The sequence below is a fragment of the Rhinatrema bivittatum genome, chromosome 5 (assembly GCF_901001135.1).
Source record: "Rhinatrema bivittatum chromosome 5, aRhiBiv1.1, whole genome shotgun sequence".
NCBI classification, from domain to species: Eukaryota; Metazoa; Chordata; class Amphibia; order Gymnophiona; family Rhinatrematidae; genus Rhinatrema; species Rhinatrema bivittatum.
In genome coordinates, this window is record NC_042619.1 from 8,572,592 (window position 1) to 8,590,861 (window position 18,270).

At 46.6% G+C, this 18,270-nt stretch overlaps 1 protein-coding gene across 5 annotated transcripts in view; it reads left to right on the forward strand.

Moving 5' to 3' along the window:
- NUP98 (nucleoporin 98) overlaps positions 1-18,270 on the forward strand; it is a 435,464-nt gene that overhangs the window by 159,347 nt on the left and 257,847 nt on the right. For all 5 annotated transcript variants that reach the window (XM_029601961.1, XM_029601960.1, XM_029601962.1 and 2 more), the window contains exons 4-5: positions 4,363-4,542; positions 13,446-13,585. In XM_029601961.1, the coding sequence (XP_029457821.1) occupies positions 4,363-4,542; positions 13,446-13,585 (320 nt within the window). The remainder of the gene's footprint in view (positions 1-4,362; positions 4,543-13,445; positions 13,586-18,270) is intronic.

Consider the following 18,270-nt stretch of genomic DNA (forward strand, 5'->3'; position numbering starts at 1 on the left):
TAGCAGAGGGGGTCTCCACGAACAGAGTGCGTCCCCTGGCACATGCTCCATTCGTGGTGAAGATGAAGGCTCGGTGCGCCGTTTGCGGCGAGAAGGGAAGGCCCCCATGTGCCGCGCTCCGTTCGCAGCGAAGATGAAGGCCCGGCGTGCCGTTTGCGGCACACAGGGCCTTCCCTTTTTGCCACAAACAGCATGCTGGGCCTTCATCTTCGCTGCGAATGGAGCGCGTCCCGCGGCATGCCGGTGAGAGCATGGTGGGGGGGATACTGATGAGAGAGTGTGTGTGTGAGAGAGAGGGGATGGTGACAGAGCGTGGTTGGGTAAGGGGGTGGGGAGGGTGAGAGAGCAGGAGGGTGTGAGATTGAGCATGGAAGGTAAGAGAGGGTGGGTGGGAGGATGCTTGTGTGTGGGTTTCAGAGAGAGGGAGCCTATATTTATTTATTTAACAACTTTTAATATACCGACGTTCGTGAGGCACATCACGCCGGTTTACAAGTAACTCAGTTAAAGGAGGAAATTACAATGAACAGGGGGCTGGGGATGGGAGCAGTCCAGAAAAGGGGGGGGGGGGGGTAAGGGAGACAGGAAGAAGAGAGGGAAAGATAGGTAGCGTGAGTGAGAGTATAAAACAACCGTTAACATAAGAAATAAAAGGAACTTATTTACAGAAAAAGGACTATTTACATTAGAGACAATTGGCATAGGATTGATTATATCGGACAAAATTGAACAATTTTGTAAAATTGTAGGAAGATAAAATGGGGAGGGCGGGCAAAGGAGAGGCGAAAGGGAAAGCCTTGGGAGGGGGGGGAAAAGCCTTAGGAGGGGGGGAAAAAGGCCTTGGGAGGGGGGAAAGAAAGGGAAAAGGAAAAAATATGAGGGGAGGGGGGTTGCTGGTGAGAGAGAATGTGTGAGAGAGAGGGGTGTGGGGGGAGGGTGAGAGACAGCTTGGTTGGTAAGAGGGGGAGTGGGGGGGATGCTTGAGTGTGAGTTTCAGAGAGGGAGCCTATATGAGGAGATTGTGAAGGTGTGTGTGATATTTGGGAGCGCATGTGTATGAAAAAGGGATTGTGTGTATGTGTGAGGGTGCTAGCCTGTGTGAAGGGATTGTGTATGTGTGAGACAGCGTGTGAAGGGCTGCGTGAGAGAGACATAGTCTGTGTGGGTGTGTATGCAAGAGAGAGGGCCCTGTATGAGGGGGATATGTGTATGTGAGAGAGTGAGGGAGCCTGTATGAGGGTGTGTGTATGTGGAAGGGACACTTACAGTGAATTTCTAGGGAAATTCTGCTCAAAATATTTAAAATTCTGCAACTTTAATAACTTTTTTCTGTAATGATTTAAAATGTAATTACTTAGACTGTCATGTAAATTGTTATTTTGACCAATATAAAGTGTGCAGAATGTTACATTTATTTTGTGCAAAATTCCCCCAGGAGTAACCTTTGCAGCTCATTACTGTTTGGACAAGGAAGGACAACAAGATTCAGCCTACGGGACAATCTGTCTTGAACTTGTTTCCAGTTTAATCCCAACTCCTTCCACATCCAACCTGCTGTGATCTTCGGCTGCCTCATCTTTTCCAGCAGTACACCTGTTGTGCCTGTTGCACAAGTTGTACACTCTTGGTCCAATACAAGGATGACTCAGCCTCTAGCTTGCTAATCACCCATATGTGAGGACTAGCAGCCTGCTTGTCCTGGGATAAAGCAAAATGGCTTACCTTGTAATAGGTGTTATCCCAGGATAGCAGGATGTAGTCCTCACGAAACCCACCCGCCACCCCGCGGAGTTGGGTCCCATACGTTTTGTTTTATTTTTGGCTAAAGCTTGTTGCTGCATACGAGACTGAAGGGAGACCCCTGTGGCTCGAGGGATCATGGCATGCTGGGCATGCTCAGTGGCCTCCGAGTGCCAGTCAAGTTTCTAGAAACTTTGACAGAAGTTTTCCCGCAATAGGGCTCCGTCAGTGACGTCACCCACATGTGAGGACTACATCCTGCTGTCCTCTCATAACACCTATTATAAGGTAAGCAATTTTGCTTTTCCTTAGAAAGAACATAGATTCACCTTGCCTTGGAAACAAACTGAAGCTCTGACAAACTCCAAAAAGGTTGGTTCGGGGGGGCCGTTGAGTTTCCCTTCCCGTCTGCTGGAGAGAGAATATTGGTAAGCTGAGGTCAACATGGGAACCTATAAAGGGTGATGTCAGCAAACCTGGTTGGGAGGAATAATCCATGTATCTGGACTAGTAAGGCTGGACTCAAGCAAAGGAAATTATTGGGTAAGAACAACTTCTTCATATTTCAAAACAGCTTGCAAGAGGAATAATGGAGGTAGATATTCAAAGCAAGTTCAGTGCTATTTAGCTGCATAGGTAGGGCTTATGTGGCTAAGTAGTATCCGCTGAATATGTGCCTATGTTCAGCAGGTATATAAATCACTTATTCAGCTAAAAAGTTAGATGCATAAATTGTGGGCATGTAGTGGGTGGATTAGGGTGGAGCAAGCTAGCTGCAAAAATTATCCGGCTAACTAGTGATATTTGGATTTAGCTAATGTAGATGCGCTGGACAGCAGGTCTGAACTTATCTGACTAAGCGCTTAGTTATGCAGGTAATTTCAGCGGCTTAGCAGTGCCATTGAATAGACGTCGTAACTGAGCCAGATACGTTCTGTCTGGGTAAGTTATTTAACTGGCCAGATCTGACTCTCTTTGGAATTCCGAAAATTAGTAACATTTCTAAACAGCGCCTTCAACAATAATTAAAACTAATCCAGAGACATTCCCTGTTTCTCCACAGCTGGGAAACGTGTGCAGTCGCCCTGGAATTGTTCTTGAATAGTTGGGGGAAGGGGGCTAGGCACAAACTCTGTTCTCTTGTCTGCTCTCTGAGGAGCAAGGAGTCATGCTCATTGTCATCCTGCCGCTGCTGTAGGTCTTCATGCAACTCGTGAATGTGCCTTTTTCTGTTCCCTGCAACTCGTTTCCCTTAGAATTACGACGGTGTGATAGTTTGAAAACGTTTTGAGGCATCCGTTTAACCTCATGTCCTCCAGTCAGACATCCTTGATATATGTGGCACCTTGAAATTTCCTGAGGTTGCCGTGTCCATATCTAGAAGGGAGTTACTTCCTTTTGTCATACATCCGGAGACGTTTATTTTACATTTTATATATGATGGACTTTTTTTGTGAATTTTGTAGTGTTTCAAGTTTTTAGTCAAAACATCAGGATGACAAACAGTTGTTTTATTGTACATTGCATAGGCCTTTTTTACTGTCTAAAGTCGTAGGGCATGAATGTTTATTGTGCCATTATTTTAATGTTTTAATTTGTCGCATTTTTAAGTTTATTTATTATGTATGTTTGGTTGTAAACCGTTTTGATTCTTTTGAATTGTAAAGGCGGTATATATACATTTTTAAATAAACCAATTTTTAATAAATGTAAATGCGCACTTCCTCACTCAACCCCATCCCCTCGTGTTGCTCCGTTCCCCCTCTCTCTCACACACTCAGACCCCTGCCACTCATCCTTTTTCCACACACTCACTCCTTCCCTTCTCTTCCTTTGCATCTCGCCCACTCACAGGGATGTCGTAAACCCTGGGGGGTGTCACTCTCCTGCACTTCTGCAGGGTCCTCTTGCTGTGGCTTTGTCACTCTCCTGTGCTGCCATGGGGTCCTCTTGCTGCCCATGGGGGGGGGTTGGGATCCCATTGGCATGTCCTGTCTCAGCCACTGGGATGGTCTTTCTGCCTGCGGGTAGAGAGGGCCTGCTTGAGGAAAAGTTGAACAGGCCAGGGCTTGGTGGCCCACTCTGTTCAGTGGTGTTTGTGTGTTAAGATTTAGTGTTATAATCCAGTTAATAAACCAGATGACTGAAGGAAAACCAAGTATGACATAGTCTGAGTGGTTTGATGGCTTAAGGTGGGGTAGATCAGTCATGAGCAGGTCCCTTCCTGAATCTTGGTCTTGCTCCCTGGGCCAGGTTGCAGTGCTGTGGGATAACAGATGAACTATGTTGGCCAGAGGTCAGGTTTGCGTTGCCTTCAGACAGAAGCTGGAGAACTGTAGGAATGACCACCCTGGTTATAGTAGATGAAGAGGAGGGGGATGAGATGCAATGAGGGAAGGCCCGTATCCTCCCCTTCTACGCAGGGTTACTGGCCTGTAGTTCATGATCGACAGATGGGGTGGGGGTTTTTCCCCCTCCCCCTAACAGCTATTAACAGTGATGCTATGAACACTATCTTTTCCTTTCTAAAAGACGACCTTTATCTGTAAGTGATTTAGTTGGTTTGTAAACGGTCCAGGTCGAGAGCTGCTGTGTAGTACAATTCTGCTTTTTGTATTTCAGGAGGACTCTTTGGGTCCAGTACGTTCAGCCAGCCAGCAACCTCCTCCTCAACCACGGGTTTTGGTTTTGGCACATCAACTGGTAACACCAGCAGCCTGTTTGGCACTGCCAGCACTGGAGGAGGACTCTTCTCAACCCAGAACAATGCCTTTGCACAGAACAAAACGGCTGCCTTTGGAAGTAAGTCAACTGGTTTTAGTTTTTTTTTTCATCCTACAGGTTATTGATTTGCACATAGACAGCTGCTGCTTGTTCCTGATAGTTTCTTTTGCACAGTGTTAGCGTTCAGTCTAATCCTTTTCTGCATGTTGTGCACTGATCATGCTAGAAAGCCTTAAATTGTTTCAGCTGTTTGCTTATTTATTTATTTATTTATTTAAGTTTTTTTATACCGACCTTCATAGTAAATAACCATATCGGATCGGTTTACAGTTAACAAAGGTATAACAGTGGTAACAATTCAGGTAAGCAAAAATGAACAATAGGAAGGAATAAGTCAAAGTTACAATCAACAGGGAAATAGAACTTGGAAGCTTGTAACAAGCTGGAAAGAAGGCAGGAAATAAATATAAAGTGATATCATAGAGCGTACGGGTTAAAGCTTAATGGTGCTTTAACCTGTAAGAGTCAGGGTCCATTCGGGAGTGTTTTTTATTTATTTATTTATAAATTTTTTTATAAATTTTTTATATACCGCGGCACGTTGAAAACATCACCTCGGTTTACAATAAACAATAATTCAGCAACAGGCTTTATATTCTAATGACCATAGAACAAAAAAAGTACAAGTAATTCAATGAATGATAGAAACATGTAATACAAGTTAAACAAGCCTAAAATGGGTAATAATATAGGAGGTAAGTATAAATATCTAGGTATATTCAAACAATAGTAGTTAGGAGAATCCAAAGTTGCATTCTGTTTGAAGAATGAAATTGTATTTTAGGGGCACATAACTAGATTACAAAGGATTGCCAGTGGGAGAAATTATTGAGGTAATGTGGATACAAAGTGATGGAGTGATTGGCAGTTCAGATTAAGAAAATTCCTGTTCTGGGTAAGCTTGTTTAAATAGCCAGGTTTTGAGGTTTTGTTTAAACTTCTTATGGCAGGGCTCCTGGCGCAGGTGGGAGGGCATTTTATTCCAAAAGTTAGTTCCTGCAATAGTAAAAGAGCGTTCTCTCATCGAGACATGCTTGATGTGCTTGAGGGTGGGAGTTTGGAGTTTGGCTTGGTGAATTGTTCTTGTTGGTCTATTAGATTTGTGAAATGATCAGAGAACCATTGCATATCTTGATTATAGATAGACTTATGAATGAGGGTAAGTACTTTGTACAATATCCTGGAAGCTACAGGTAACCAGTGCAGGCATGATGTGATCGTGTCGATGAGTGTTGTTCTAGATTTATCTGTTTACACGTTTATGTTCCACTCTTCAGCACTTCAAAGCGGATTACATTCAGGTACAGCAGTTATTTCCCTGTCTCCAGAGGGCTCACGATCTAAGTTTGGATCCTAGGCAATGGAGGGTAAAGTGACTTGCCCAAGGTCAGAAGGAGTGACAGTGGGGCTTGACCCCTGGTTTCCCCGGTTCATAGCTCGCTACTCTTCCACTCCATTATGAAACCATTAAGCAGTGAAAAGGGTGACTGTATTATGACCATAAAGCAATGGCAAAGTCTGATAAACAGCTACTGGTGCTAGATAAATTCTTGCGCCTTGATGTTCCCCCTGCCTTTGCAAGTGGCTAAAGGGACAATGCCTGTTTCATCGCAAGTGAGGAGTAGTACATATCGTGGACTTCTCGCTCTCATTTTGCTTGCAGGTTAAAACTTTGATACAACAGCTGAAGACTGTAGGTCATTTTTTTTTTTTCAGGCCTTGGTGATCTCTGGCTTGGATTGCTCTGTTGGGTTGCTTGTCTCAACTTTGAAACCATTACAGGCAGTTCTCCTGGTAGGAGTTCACCAAAGTGAACACGTTTCCTCCATAAGCTCTGCTCTGCATTGACTGCTGATGTCTCTCGGTACAAAAAATCATATGGTTTGAGTTTGGTTCTAAAGGTAATATGCACCACCGTGGCTACTGAAAGGAAGAAATCTATTGGATGTTCCTGCTTTGGGAATAATGCACTTATGTGAGCTACCGCTTTGCATCATGAATCCAGAAAGTTTTTGAGGTTGTGCCCACTGATAAGGAAACTCTGCCCTCCCAACACAGCTTTGATCAACATAAAACTGTCCCTTCCCAATTACAAACAAGCTTAGGCCCTAATCCACAGCCATTATTTCCCTGTAAACCCTCCTTCTCCTTAACCAAGACCTTGATCTGCTTTCCCACATTCACAAATCTAAATCGCCAGTGGGAGGTGTGACCCCTACCCCCCAGCCCAAAAGGACCTGCACCCGACCTCTGTGCAACACATTTTAAGCATGTAACTTGCAAATTGTGCTAACAAAATGATCTCAGATTGAGCAGTTTTCCGAAAGGAAAAACTGACCAATGGCTATAATAAACTAGCTGACACTTAGCAGTTGATGAAGTTGACATTCAGCCCCGATGATCTCAAAACTTCTTCCACATCCCTTACCAATTGTATTCTTTGCGATGACCCCTTTATGGAAAACTGTAGGCCAAAAGGGAAGGTCTACTGGTATTTGATACACTCCTTGCATAATGCTGCGGTTACTACTTGAGATCTTGACGTTTGCGCAGAGTGGATGGAGCCAAATCAGCACAGATAGTAATAAGAACGCCTTCTAGATCCACTGGTTTGTTTTTTTTTTTTTGCAAGTTGAAAAACATTTTCTTTAACTGCAAAGCTGTGGAAGTATACGGTTATGTTTCGTGGTCTATTTCAGGATGGGTGCCCAGAGAACTGTGCGCGCACACTAGCATTTTATATTGGACAAAACTGACCCGTCCATGCCTTCCTGCATGGAAAGAATTTCCTTGCTTATTCCCATCTCTGTAAGCTCCCGGTCTTTGTAGGTGGGGGTCTGCGGTAACCCTTGGAAGCAGAGATTACAGCAGCATGACCTACTCTCAGGGTCCTCAATTTTTTCAGATAACTTAGCTTGTTCCATTAACTACTCATTACTCTGTGCCCGCATATGATCTAGTGTCTCCGACAAAATATACACATGGTTATCAATCTCATCAACATGGTGGCCTAGCTGCATAAACTCTTCGCGCAGATCCGCCATCATGCTCAGAATTTCTTGTTTGTGCTTTCATATCTTGTCGAATTTCATAGAACCATTTGTGAAATTTGTCTCTGGTCAGTAAATCTCTATCATGGCTAGCATGTGAGTGCTTGGCACCTTCCACTTTTCAACAACCATGCGGCCTGCAGCATCAGGCACATCCGATTTTTCGGCCAGCTCATTAGTATACTTGCTAAAGGAGAACTGCTTCAAATCCATAGAATTCTTCCTGGACACCATCTTCCAGTGCTTTTCAGCTAAAATAAGATCTAAATTTGTTCAGTATCAGCAGATGCTGGTCTTAAAAAAAACAGAATGTAAACGAAGGAGCCAGGAGCTCAGGGTTACATGGTCAGGCTGATGACATCTCTTCCTCCACCATCATCTGACTTTTCTTCAGCAGTTGCTTCCTTGCCCCTCTCTAAATACAGGCTGTGTTTGTAGAGCTGAAAACGTTTCCCCAGTCTCAGCCAGAGATCTCGGAAGTTCTTTTAAAGTAATCTTAGGCTTCAATGACCTTACGCAACAGTTTCCTTAATTCATAGCTCCTCTTTGGAGGGACAGCCTCATTTCAGCGGCATCTTCACAGTGATGAACTTGACCGTGCCTCAAGGAATATTCAACACACTGAAATTTTCTTTTATCCTTCCCCCAATATGTACCTTGGAGAACATTATCCTGGAGTTCTTTTGTAAGCACTTTTTTAAACCATGTTTTCTCAGGACAAGTAGGATGGTAGTCCTCACACATGAGTGATATCAGATGGAGCCCCATTGTGGGAAACATACGTCAAAGTTTCTAGATCTTTGACTAGACCCACTAACCATGCCCTACTTGGGATCCCTCTTCAGTCTCTTCCCCCCCCCACCCCCCCACACACACACTGTAAACCTTGCGTTTTGATTAAGTTCAAAACTTTGGCTTTTTGCCTTGTGGAAAACTTTTTTTTTTCTCCAGTTCGTCAGTGCCCTCTGTACCTTCCCGTAGTGTCCCCAGTCAGGTGTTTCGGGTAAGTTTCCTTTCGCGGTCGATTTTCCCCCCCCCCCCCCCCCCCCCCCCATGGTGACAGTGCCTTGGTGCCCGCCGGCTGTAGACACCCTTCACAATCGCTTTCAACTTCAGCCCTTTTGTTTCGCCCCATCATGACCACATCTGGTTTTCACCGGTGCCAGAGGACCATGTCTATCACTGATCCTCATGAGGTGTGCATCCTCTGCTTGGGGCCATCGCATGACTTCTGGGGTTCATGCTTCCGAGCTCAAATGATCCCGAAGGGACATCTGCTTCGACTCGACAAGATGGGATTGGCTCTTCTGGTCGAAGTCCGAGCCATCTGCATTGGCGGCATCGAAGGACCTCTAAGCTGCACCGATGGACACCACATCATCAACATTGGCAGGACTGTGGGTTCTGTTGAGGTTGCTGGTGGATAGGGGCACTCAAGACAGATTATTCTCCTGGGCTGAGGATGCTGGGTTTGTCTTCAACTTTGGGCACTGGCGAAAGACTGGGCTGAGCATTGAGGGAAGCCTAAGAAGCATCGGCACCAGTCCCTGTTGATGCACGGGGATGCAAAGGCTTTTGCCGCAGTGCCTCCGAAGCTGGGCCCGTAGCAAGGAATGCCCATCCTCTATCGATGCCCGGGGTCCGTGACTGTTTCCACTGTTCCTGGTGCCAGTTGGCAATCCCCTTCATGAGTCCAAGGAAGATCTGGCCCACCCTTCCTTACTCCCAGTCACTGACATTGGCAACATTAAAGGAGGAGTTGGAGTGCAGAGTTCTGCTGGCGGTGGAGCGGGTGCTGCAGGGCTTCTGTCCTGTGGCACCAGAGCCTGTGCCACCCATTCTTGTACCGCTTCTGGAGAAGCTTTGTGCTCATTGATGCATTATTGATCCAGCTGGCGTCTGTTCCCGGGGCAGCATTGGTGCCCGTATCAGTAGGCTTTCCCCTACTGATATGGTGGTTGTTGCCAGTTCCTCTGAGGCGGAAGCTCCACAGAGGCCTGCAGCCCCCCAGTCCAGCTTTACCGGTGCCTGCACCTCTGAATGTAGGCAAAGCACCTAGGACCCCATCCCCTGTAGGATGGGGTCCTAGGTGGATCTCTGGGACCCTCATCCCTGGGGGATCTCTCTCGTCAGACTCTTCTCCAGATGAGTGAAGGACATTTGTGAGGTTGATGGTGGAGGCCATCCCTTTTTAGCTTTTGACAGAGGAGGATGCCAGGCACAAAATGCTTGAGATTGTGGAACCTCCTAAGGAAATCATCCCGGTACACGAGATCCTTAAGGAGTTGCACAGTGCCTCCCATTAACAAGAAGGCAGAAGGTGTCTACCTCATCCAAAAGATTGCCAGATTTGATAAGCATCAGCTGCTTCACCAGTCGGTGGTCTAATCTGCTCTCAAGTGGGCCAAGTGCTCTCGAACCCATTCCTCAGTGCCCCCAGGGAAAGACCACAGAGTGATGGATGCTCTTGGGAGGAAGGTGTTCTGAGGTGCCAAGCTCATTGCCTGCATTGCTGCCCATCAGCTCTGCTTGAGCCAGTACTTGCGGGACATCTAGAAGCAGGTGCAGGAGGTCGCTGAGCAACTGCTTCAACAGCAGCAAGACAACTTCATGATGCTGGTGCAACCTACGATGTTTTCGAGACTGCATCAAGAGTCTCTGCAGCGGGAATTGACACCCGCAGAATGGCAGGGCTGCGGGCCTCTGATCTTGGCCAGAGGTACAGGAAAGACTCGCTGATGTGACATGCACTGGTGAGAATCTCTTCAGATTTAGGGTGAGGGATGCTGTGGCTCAGCTTCGGGACCACCATGAAACTCTCCATCAACTCTCCACTAGTACTCCAGACCGGTCTTCTTTATCCTGGAGGCTGTCGTCACTGGGGCCCAGGAAGTCTCTTTCTTCAAAGGGGAAGTACCATCCTTTGCCTCCTCGATTCTGTCGGCACCATCAAAGCTCCCGCAGCTGTTGCAGGTAGCGCAGAGCTCCAAGCCTCAGCTAGCTCCTCGGTTGACTCTGGGGACAGGGTTTTGACCCCCGCAGGGAGCAAAAGCCAGTTGCCTGTACCTGGGACGATGGATCCTTTGGTCGAGGGCAGTCTGCGGTTCTTCGCGAACCAATGGCCCAATGTAACCTCAGACCAGTGGGTTCTGTCCATCTATCAGGGGTACCAATTAAATCTATTGGGTGTCCCACCAAATTGCCCTCCATGCCCGCATTGGAGGCTGGTGGCGCATCAGGAGGTACTACAAGCAGACTTCCCCAGATCTAATCACACAAGATCAGGGTTGGCTGCGGCATCCCAACCTCCAAGCCCTGTCGGTCACAGCCTGGATGTTAAGAGGCTGATTCTACAGCCGCTTGATTTTTCAGAGAATGTGTCTCAGGTCCTGGTGGCTTCTAGAAATTCTTTCCATTAGAATGTCCTATGGACTGAAGTGGAGGGGGTTTTTCGTGTGGTGTGAGCAGAAGACCCTACATCCGTTCTCCTGCTCCACACAAAAACTGCTGGATTACCTTCTACACCTATCAGAGGCCGGCTTGAAAACCAACTCAGAGTTCATCTGAGTGCAATTGGTATGTATCACCAAGGTGTAGATGCTATGCCCATCTCTGTACAACCTATAGTTTTACATTTCATGTGCGGCCTGCTTCAATTGAAGCCTCCCCTAAGGCCTCCTGCTGTGTCTTGGGACATCAATGTGGTGTTAGCTCAGCTGATGAAAGCTTCTTTTGAACAACTACATACCTGAAGGTCATACCTGAAGTATCTGTCTTGTAATGTCATGTTTTTTTGAGGCGGTCACTTCAGCACAGAGTGTCAGTGAGCTCCAGGCCTCAGTGATTTATCCACCCTATACTAAGTTTATCATGACAGCGTGGTCTTGCGTATGCACCCCAAATTCCTTCCTAAGGTGATGATGGATTTCCATCTTATCCAGTCCATCGTCCTGCGAACATTTTCCCAGGCCCCATTCTTACCAAGGTGAATGAGCACTGCACAGTTTGGACTTCAAGCGAGTCTTAGCAGTCTTTTTGGAGTGGTCAGAAGCCCATAGACAGTCCTCCCAACTTTTTATTTCTTTAGACAAGAATAGGTTGCTGTTGGCAAACAGAAAATATCCAGTCAGATAGCAGATTGCAGGGCTGCATCTTGGGGGTCATGTCAAGGCTCATTCTGTCAGCCGTGGCAACTTCGGTGGTCCACTTGTGAGCAGTTCCTGTTGAGATCTGCAAGGCTGCGATGTGGAGTTCTCTCCACACATTCACATTCCCTTACTGTTTGGATTGGGATGGCTGATGCAACAGGTTCGGGCAATCTGTCCTTCGGAATCTGTTCGAGGTGTAGAACCCAACTCTCCCTACCTAGGGCCTGTTTGGGTTCAGGCTGTCTTCTCCTCTGTCACCAACAGACTTGTGGTGTTGTGCCCATTGGCACCTGGTCAGGTGTCTGTTGGTCCCCTAGCTAGGGATTCACCCATGTGAGGACTACCATCATGCTTGTCCTCTGAGAAAGCAGATTTGCTTACCTGTAACAGGTGTTCTCCGATGTTAGCAGGATGTTAGTGTTCATGAAACCTGCCTGCCACCCCGTGGAGTTGGGTTTCTTCTGTTTTTTTTATTTTAATCCTAATTCTGTGTTAGGAACTGAAGAGGGAACCCCGCATAGATGTGTCGTGTAGGGCATACTGGGCATGCTCAGTGTGCCTAGTCAAAGTTCTAGAAACTTTGACATAAGTTTTACACATTGGGGCTCCATCTAATGTCACCCATGTGAGAACGAACATCCTGCTGTCCTCTGAGAACACCTGCTACAGGTAAGCAACTCTGCTTTATCCTTTGCTTGAAATTCATTTCATACAACAAACATCTTGATACTTCATTCAGGACTATTTGAATCAGCTCAGCTACTGTGTTTGGACAGAGGTGGGGTCTAACTATGGGCCTGGGGAAGGCAATTTTTTTTTAACCAGAGTCAATTTAGGTTTGCTATGACAAGTATGGCCAGCTCTGGTCCTTGAGAGCCACACAGGCCAGGTTTTCAGAATATCCAGGTTGAATATATATGATAAGTTTGACTTCACTGCCTCTTATGCAAAACTATTTCATGCACATTCATAGTAGATATCCTGCAATCCTGATCTGTTTATGGCTCTTGAGGATCAGAGTTGGCCATTCCTGACTTATGCACTCAAAACTTGGAATATTTCTGCAATTGTTCTTTCATAACGAATGTATGTTTTGTAGGTCAGTGAAACGAACTCCTGCTCTGATGTAGGTTTTCAACGGTGTGAAGACTCTTTCAAAGCACTGTAGATAGGATGGCCTCAATGCTGCAAAATTCAGGCCGTTCTGTCTGACAGAAAAAAGGAGATATAGGAATACGATCTACAGAAGAAGTAACAAGTCAAGACAGTTCTGTTAAGACTGTTGCACTGAGCACCCTGGGGAGCTGCTGCTGTCTAGAAATCGGGTCCCACAGTTAGAAATAGTGGTTCATGTTAAATCTCGAATAAACCATCGTTAAATCAAACTTACCTGCTTATTTGGCTCCTGAAAGAAGTAAACGTAGCTTTTGGCTTTTTTATAAATCACATCAAGGTAAGAGCAAAAGGATCAATAGAAAAATGGTGAACAGAGCAGGTGAACCATGGTGTTAAAAGCTTACTTGTGGCCCCGCTTTAAATGTAATTTTGTGAGGTGCTGATTGCAAACGTAGTGCTTGGGGGTTTTAAACAACATGCGATGTGAGAAAATAGCCATAACCCCTGTGTTCTGACCTTGTTTTTCTGCCACATTTATGACTGAGCAGATCTGTATAAAAGGTGCTGCGTAGTCGTTACCCTCATTATTATACCCTTTGTATAACAGACTTTGGCACAAGCACCAGCAGCGGAAGTCTCTTTGGAACCACGAACACCACCTCCAATCCATTTGGGGCAACATCTGGGTCGCTCTTTGGTCCTGCAAGCTTTGCTGCTATTCCAACTGGAACCACCATTAAGTTTAATGTAAGTTCTTCCACCTGTTTTGGTTTTAAATAGCAAGGGTGTAAGGTTGTACCTAGCCAAATATCTCTTAGATGGAGGGAGATGAGGAATGAATGATTTGGAAGACTATTAGTTCTGGCTTACTGTTCTGCCATCGGTCACATCCTTAGACCTGTGATGAAGTATCCTTAGACCTGTGATGAAGTATCCATCTAGTAAAATGCCCATGTGGGTTCAGCTAAGGGCTGGAGGGGACGTTCCCTCTGGAATCCGTCCCTTGGCACCACTCAAGTGCAGGCAGATGTTGCTGCCACTACTACGTGGCCATTTCTTATGTGTGTGAGTCTCCTCCGTGGCACACCCAAGCCATGCTAGGAGATTTATATGTAGTCCTACTGCTTTACAGAACTGTGCACTGTCTTGGACCACAGGACCATTCTCTGGCATGATTTTTGTATAATTCATAAGTGTTACCAAAATTAATATCAAAATTAATGGTTTTGTCAATCTTAGCAGTTTAGACAGCTGGATTATGTCCTCCCTCTTTTGGGAAAAGACCAGCACTAGCAGCAAATCTGTGTCCTTCCCAATGTAGAGCTGGCATCTTATGAGCTTCAGCTCCTCCATATTAGAATTTCTTTCAGGATTTTGGTGACTGGGGAGGTGATGGCGTGGACATATTTGATCATAATTGTTTCCTAGACAGACTGATGGGTTCAGGATCAGTGGGTTATGTACCTCTACCAGCAGGTGGAGACAGAGCAAACTGATGTCAGTATATAGACTCCTGCCAGTATTCTCTGCCTCTAGCAGATGGTGGACATGCATCTCCCTACTGGGGATTGTTTTAAGTTTCAGAGGAGAAAGAAACGAGGACATTTAATTCACCCTGCTCTTCTGTGGGGATACCAAATGGTCCCTCCCCCAGTTGAGAATTCCTGATGTGATTTCCATGGTCCCTCAGATGAGTGCCTTGGTCCAGTAGCTGGCCTTTGAGCTGGTGTGGACTTAGCTGAAAGGCAAGCAGATGCAGGAAGTCTAGCGCGGTGGTGTCTGTATTTACCCTCTTCCCTGTCAGTCTGAGACCGTGCTTGTACTCAGCTGGTTGTAAAGCTTTTTTTTTTTTAATTGATTTAAGAAGAGAACAGGAATTGATTAGGATTCCTGTCTTCCCCCTTCCAGTCTTCATGTTCAGCAAGCGATTTTGAGGACCGTTCCTGCTTCCGATGGTGGTTGGAATTGGGGGGGTGTGTGACTTGAGCAGCCTTTGCGGCTAGGCCCCGCTCCGAGGCTTGTATGCCACGGTGACGCCTTTGAGTGCTTTCTTTGTGCACCATATACTATCCCCTTCAGTTCCGTTATATCGTGACTTGTGTGCCCGCCTGTGCATTGGTTTGTGTGCCCATTTGAGCACCTAGCTGGGCATCTAATTCGGTGCCTAGTCAAAAGCGTAGAAGTGCCTTCAGGACGCCCAAATTATGCGTGCAGGCACGCGCCCCTTTTTTATGCTCATACGCACGAACGTGCTTGTTTTTATGCGCATTCCCTGAGCGTCCTGTCGGAGCTCAGATGGGCTCTTATTTCAGCACAGTATTACAAATGGCGCCTGTAGTACAAAATTGCCTTGCAATGTGTATGGCTTGCATATTTGGGCATCTCAGCATGATGCTGTTTCGAGGTTCTGAAGGATTTCCCCTCTGATTTTACCAAGCCCGGTTCTTCTCAACTTGCTCTGGTAATGGGGAGAGAGCTGCCAGAAGGGTCACCTGCTCTTGGGGCTTCCCTGATAGGTCTCAGCAAGTGAAGGTAGTTCAGTGGGCTAAGGACTTCTGCCCCCAGGCCTTGGCATAGATCCTTCTGACCTTTCCTCAGGTGCAGTCCTCAGCCCCGAACAATATTGCCAGGCCAGAGTCGCAGGTGGTAACCTCCTTCTCACCTGTTATTACTGTTGAGCGCCAAAGTACGCCTAGATTGGCAGAAGGGATTTCCAATAGGGATCCGGATGGGATGGATGACCGATCCTGCTCTGTAGAATTGGAACATTTTTCCGGGTCTAGAACCATATAGGACCATATTGCATTCCTTCAAGAGATGACTTCATGGCTCTGGTTTCCCAGACTTTAAAGGTACTTGGGAGTACTTGGGGCTGATTCCATGCCTGCGCCAAACAAGAAAAGGTCACTCAAGAATTGATCTTGAGTGTGGCATCCCAGAATCTAATTTTAAAGGGGGTTGGGTTTTTGAAGGTCTGTATCCCCTGGGTCCAATGGTGAGAGAGCACTTGCAGTTTCTGAAAATGGATGTGCTTGTGCTGTCTCCCAGCAGACAGCTCCCTGTGGAGGGAGGAGCGGCCTTGAAGGATGTGCATGATAGGATTGAGGCCACCCTTAAGCAAGCATTTGAAGTAGTGGCAATGACCTTGCAGATAGCTTCTTGTTCCCTGGTGGCTCGCTCTTGTTTACTTCTTTCTCAGGAGATCGAATCTGGAGTGAATTCCAGGGTAATTATGGAACCCACCACTGCCAGATGCGAGCTGTGATTTGCTCCGTACTTCGGCCAGAGGAATGGCTTCAGAAATAGCGGCCAGGTTTCAGTGTTAGCTGCGAAATTGGTCAGCTGACGCGACCTCCAAAACTAATCTTTTGAAGTTACATTTTAAAGTCTCGCTCTTGTTTGGGAAGGAGTTGGAAGAAGCTGGCCAGTAAGTAGGGCGAATCCCTGGTTCCTCAGTTGCCGGAGGATAAGAAACAGTTGACACGTCCCTCTGGTATGAGGGGTTGACTCAGGGGTTTCAAGCGGCTTCGTCCCTCCAGGGGTATGATTTTTCAGAGGACTCTTTCGGCAGATCAGTTCTTTTGTTCCAGACAGCCCAAGCGAGGTGCGGGCTTGGCTAGTGGAACATCCCGAGCCTCCTGATGAAGGTTTGCTGATCTGTCCCCAGGAACAGGAGATAGGGGAAACGCCTCTTTTATCAGAGGAGATCATATCAGATCATAAGAACATGCCATATTGGGTCAGACCAAGGGTCCATCAAGCCCAGCATCCGGTTTCCAACAGTGACCAATCCAGGCTATAAGAACCTGGCAAGTACCCAAAAACTAAGTCTATTCCATGTAACCATTGCTAATGGCAGTGGCTCTTCTCTAAGTGAACTTAATAGCAGGTAATGGACTTCTCCTCCAAGAACTTATCCAATCCTTTTTTAAACACAGCTATACTAGTGGGTCTTATAGGTGATATGAGAAGGATTTGCGCTGGAGTTTTGCAGTGTTCCTCAGGATGTGTTCATGGGGTCTCCCTGCCACTCCCCACAGAAGAACCAGGCAGTGGAGTATACACTGTCGAGGCTTTTCAGTCTGAGGGATGTGGTTCCAGTTCCTAACATCTTGCCCAAGGAGGAGGGCTCCGTTCATCCCATTCTGGATTTCATAGGAGTCGACAGTCATTTGCGGGTGATTAATTTTCGCATGGAAACATTCTGCTCAGTGATAATAGCTGTGAAGTTGGGGACATTTCTGACCACCTTGGATCTGTCTGAGGCATGTCTCTATATTACCATTCAATTAGAGCACAATGGTTTTGCATTTCGTCTTGGGGTACCATTCAGTTTTGGGCGCTGCCTTTTGTTCTGGCCACCGCACCAAGAACTTTTTTCTAAGGGTTTTTTTGTTTTTTAACATATGAACTCTTATTTACCGTTTAAAGCGAACCACAAACATTCACAATACACACACAATTTTCCAAGGATTTTTATGGTGGTGGCGGCAGTTGAGAGGATGGGATCCTTGTACACCTGTATTTGGACGATTGGCAGATTCGGGCCAAGACTCTGGAAGAGAGCTACCTGGTCCTCGCAAGGTGATCTCCCTGTTGCAGGAGCTCAGTTGGGTGATGAACCTGGCCAAGAGCAGTCTTCAGCTATCTCAGTCGGAGTATCTGGGTGTTCAGTTTGACATGAGGCAGAGTAGTTTTCTTGCCAGGTATTATGGTTGAGCGCCCAAGTATGCCTAGATCGGCAGCAGGAATTTCCAGTAGGGATCCAGATGGGACGGATGACCGATCCTGCTCTGTAGAATTGGAAAATTTTTCTGGGTCTAGAACCATATAGGACCATATTGCATTCCTTCATATCTACTGGCCACCTATCTCAGTACCCAAGTCCTCAGATTCTTCAGCTGCAGATGAGAGCCACACTTCCAAGGGATCGACGCTCTCGTCCAGACCTGGCCAGAGGAAGACTTACTGTACGCCTTCCCTCCATTGCCATTACTGGGCAAGGTCATCCGCAAGATAGAATACCACAGGGAGCTAGTTCTACTAGTGGCCCTGGATTGGCAAAGACTCCTTACGGGGAGCCCTCTGTGTCTTCCTCCACACAGGGCCCAATTCTTCACGAAAATCCAGCTCTATTCTCTTACGGTCTAGCCCTTGAGAGGACTCACCTGAAGAAGCACGGTACTTGAAGGCCGTGATTGACACCCTGCTCCGCGTGTGGAGGTTTTCAACATCTGACATATGAATCTGGAGAATATTCGTAGTCTGGTGCGAGGACCGTGGGACACTCCCACGGACGGCCAAGATCCCCATGATTCTGGAGTTTCCTACAGGACGGTATGAAGAAGGGGTTCTCTCTCAACTCCCTCAAGGTTCAGAAGTTAATGATGCAGGTGCGTCTTGAAGTGGTGCCGGGGGCAAGAGGCATACAT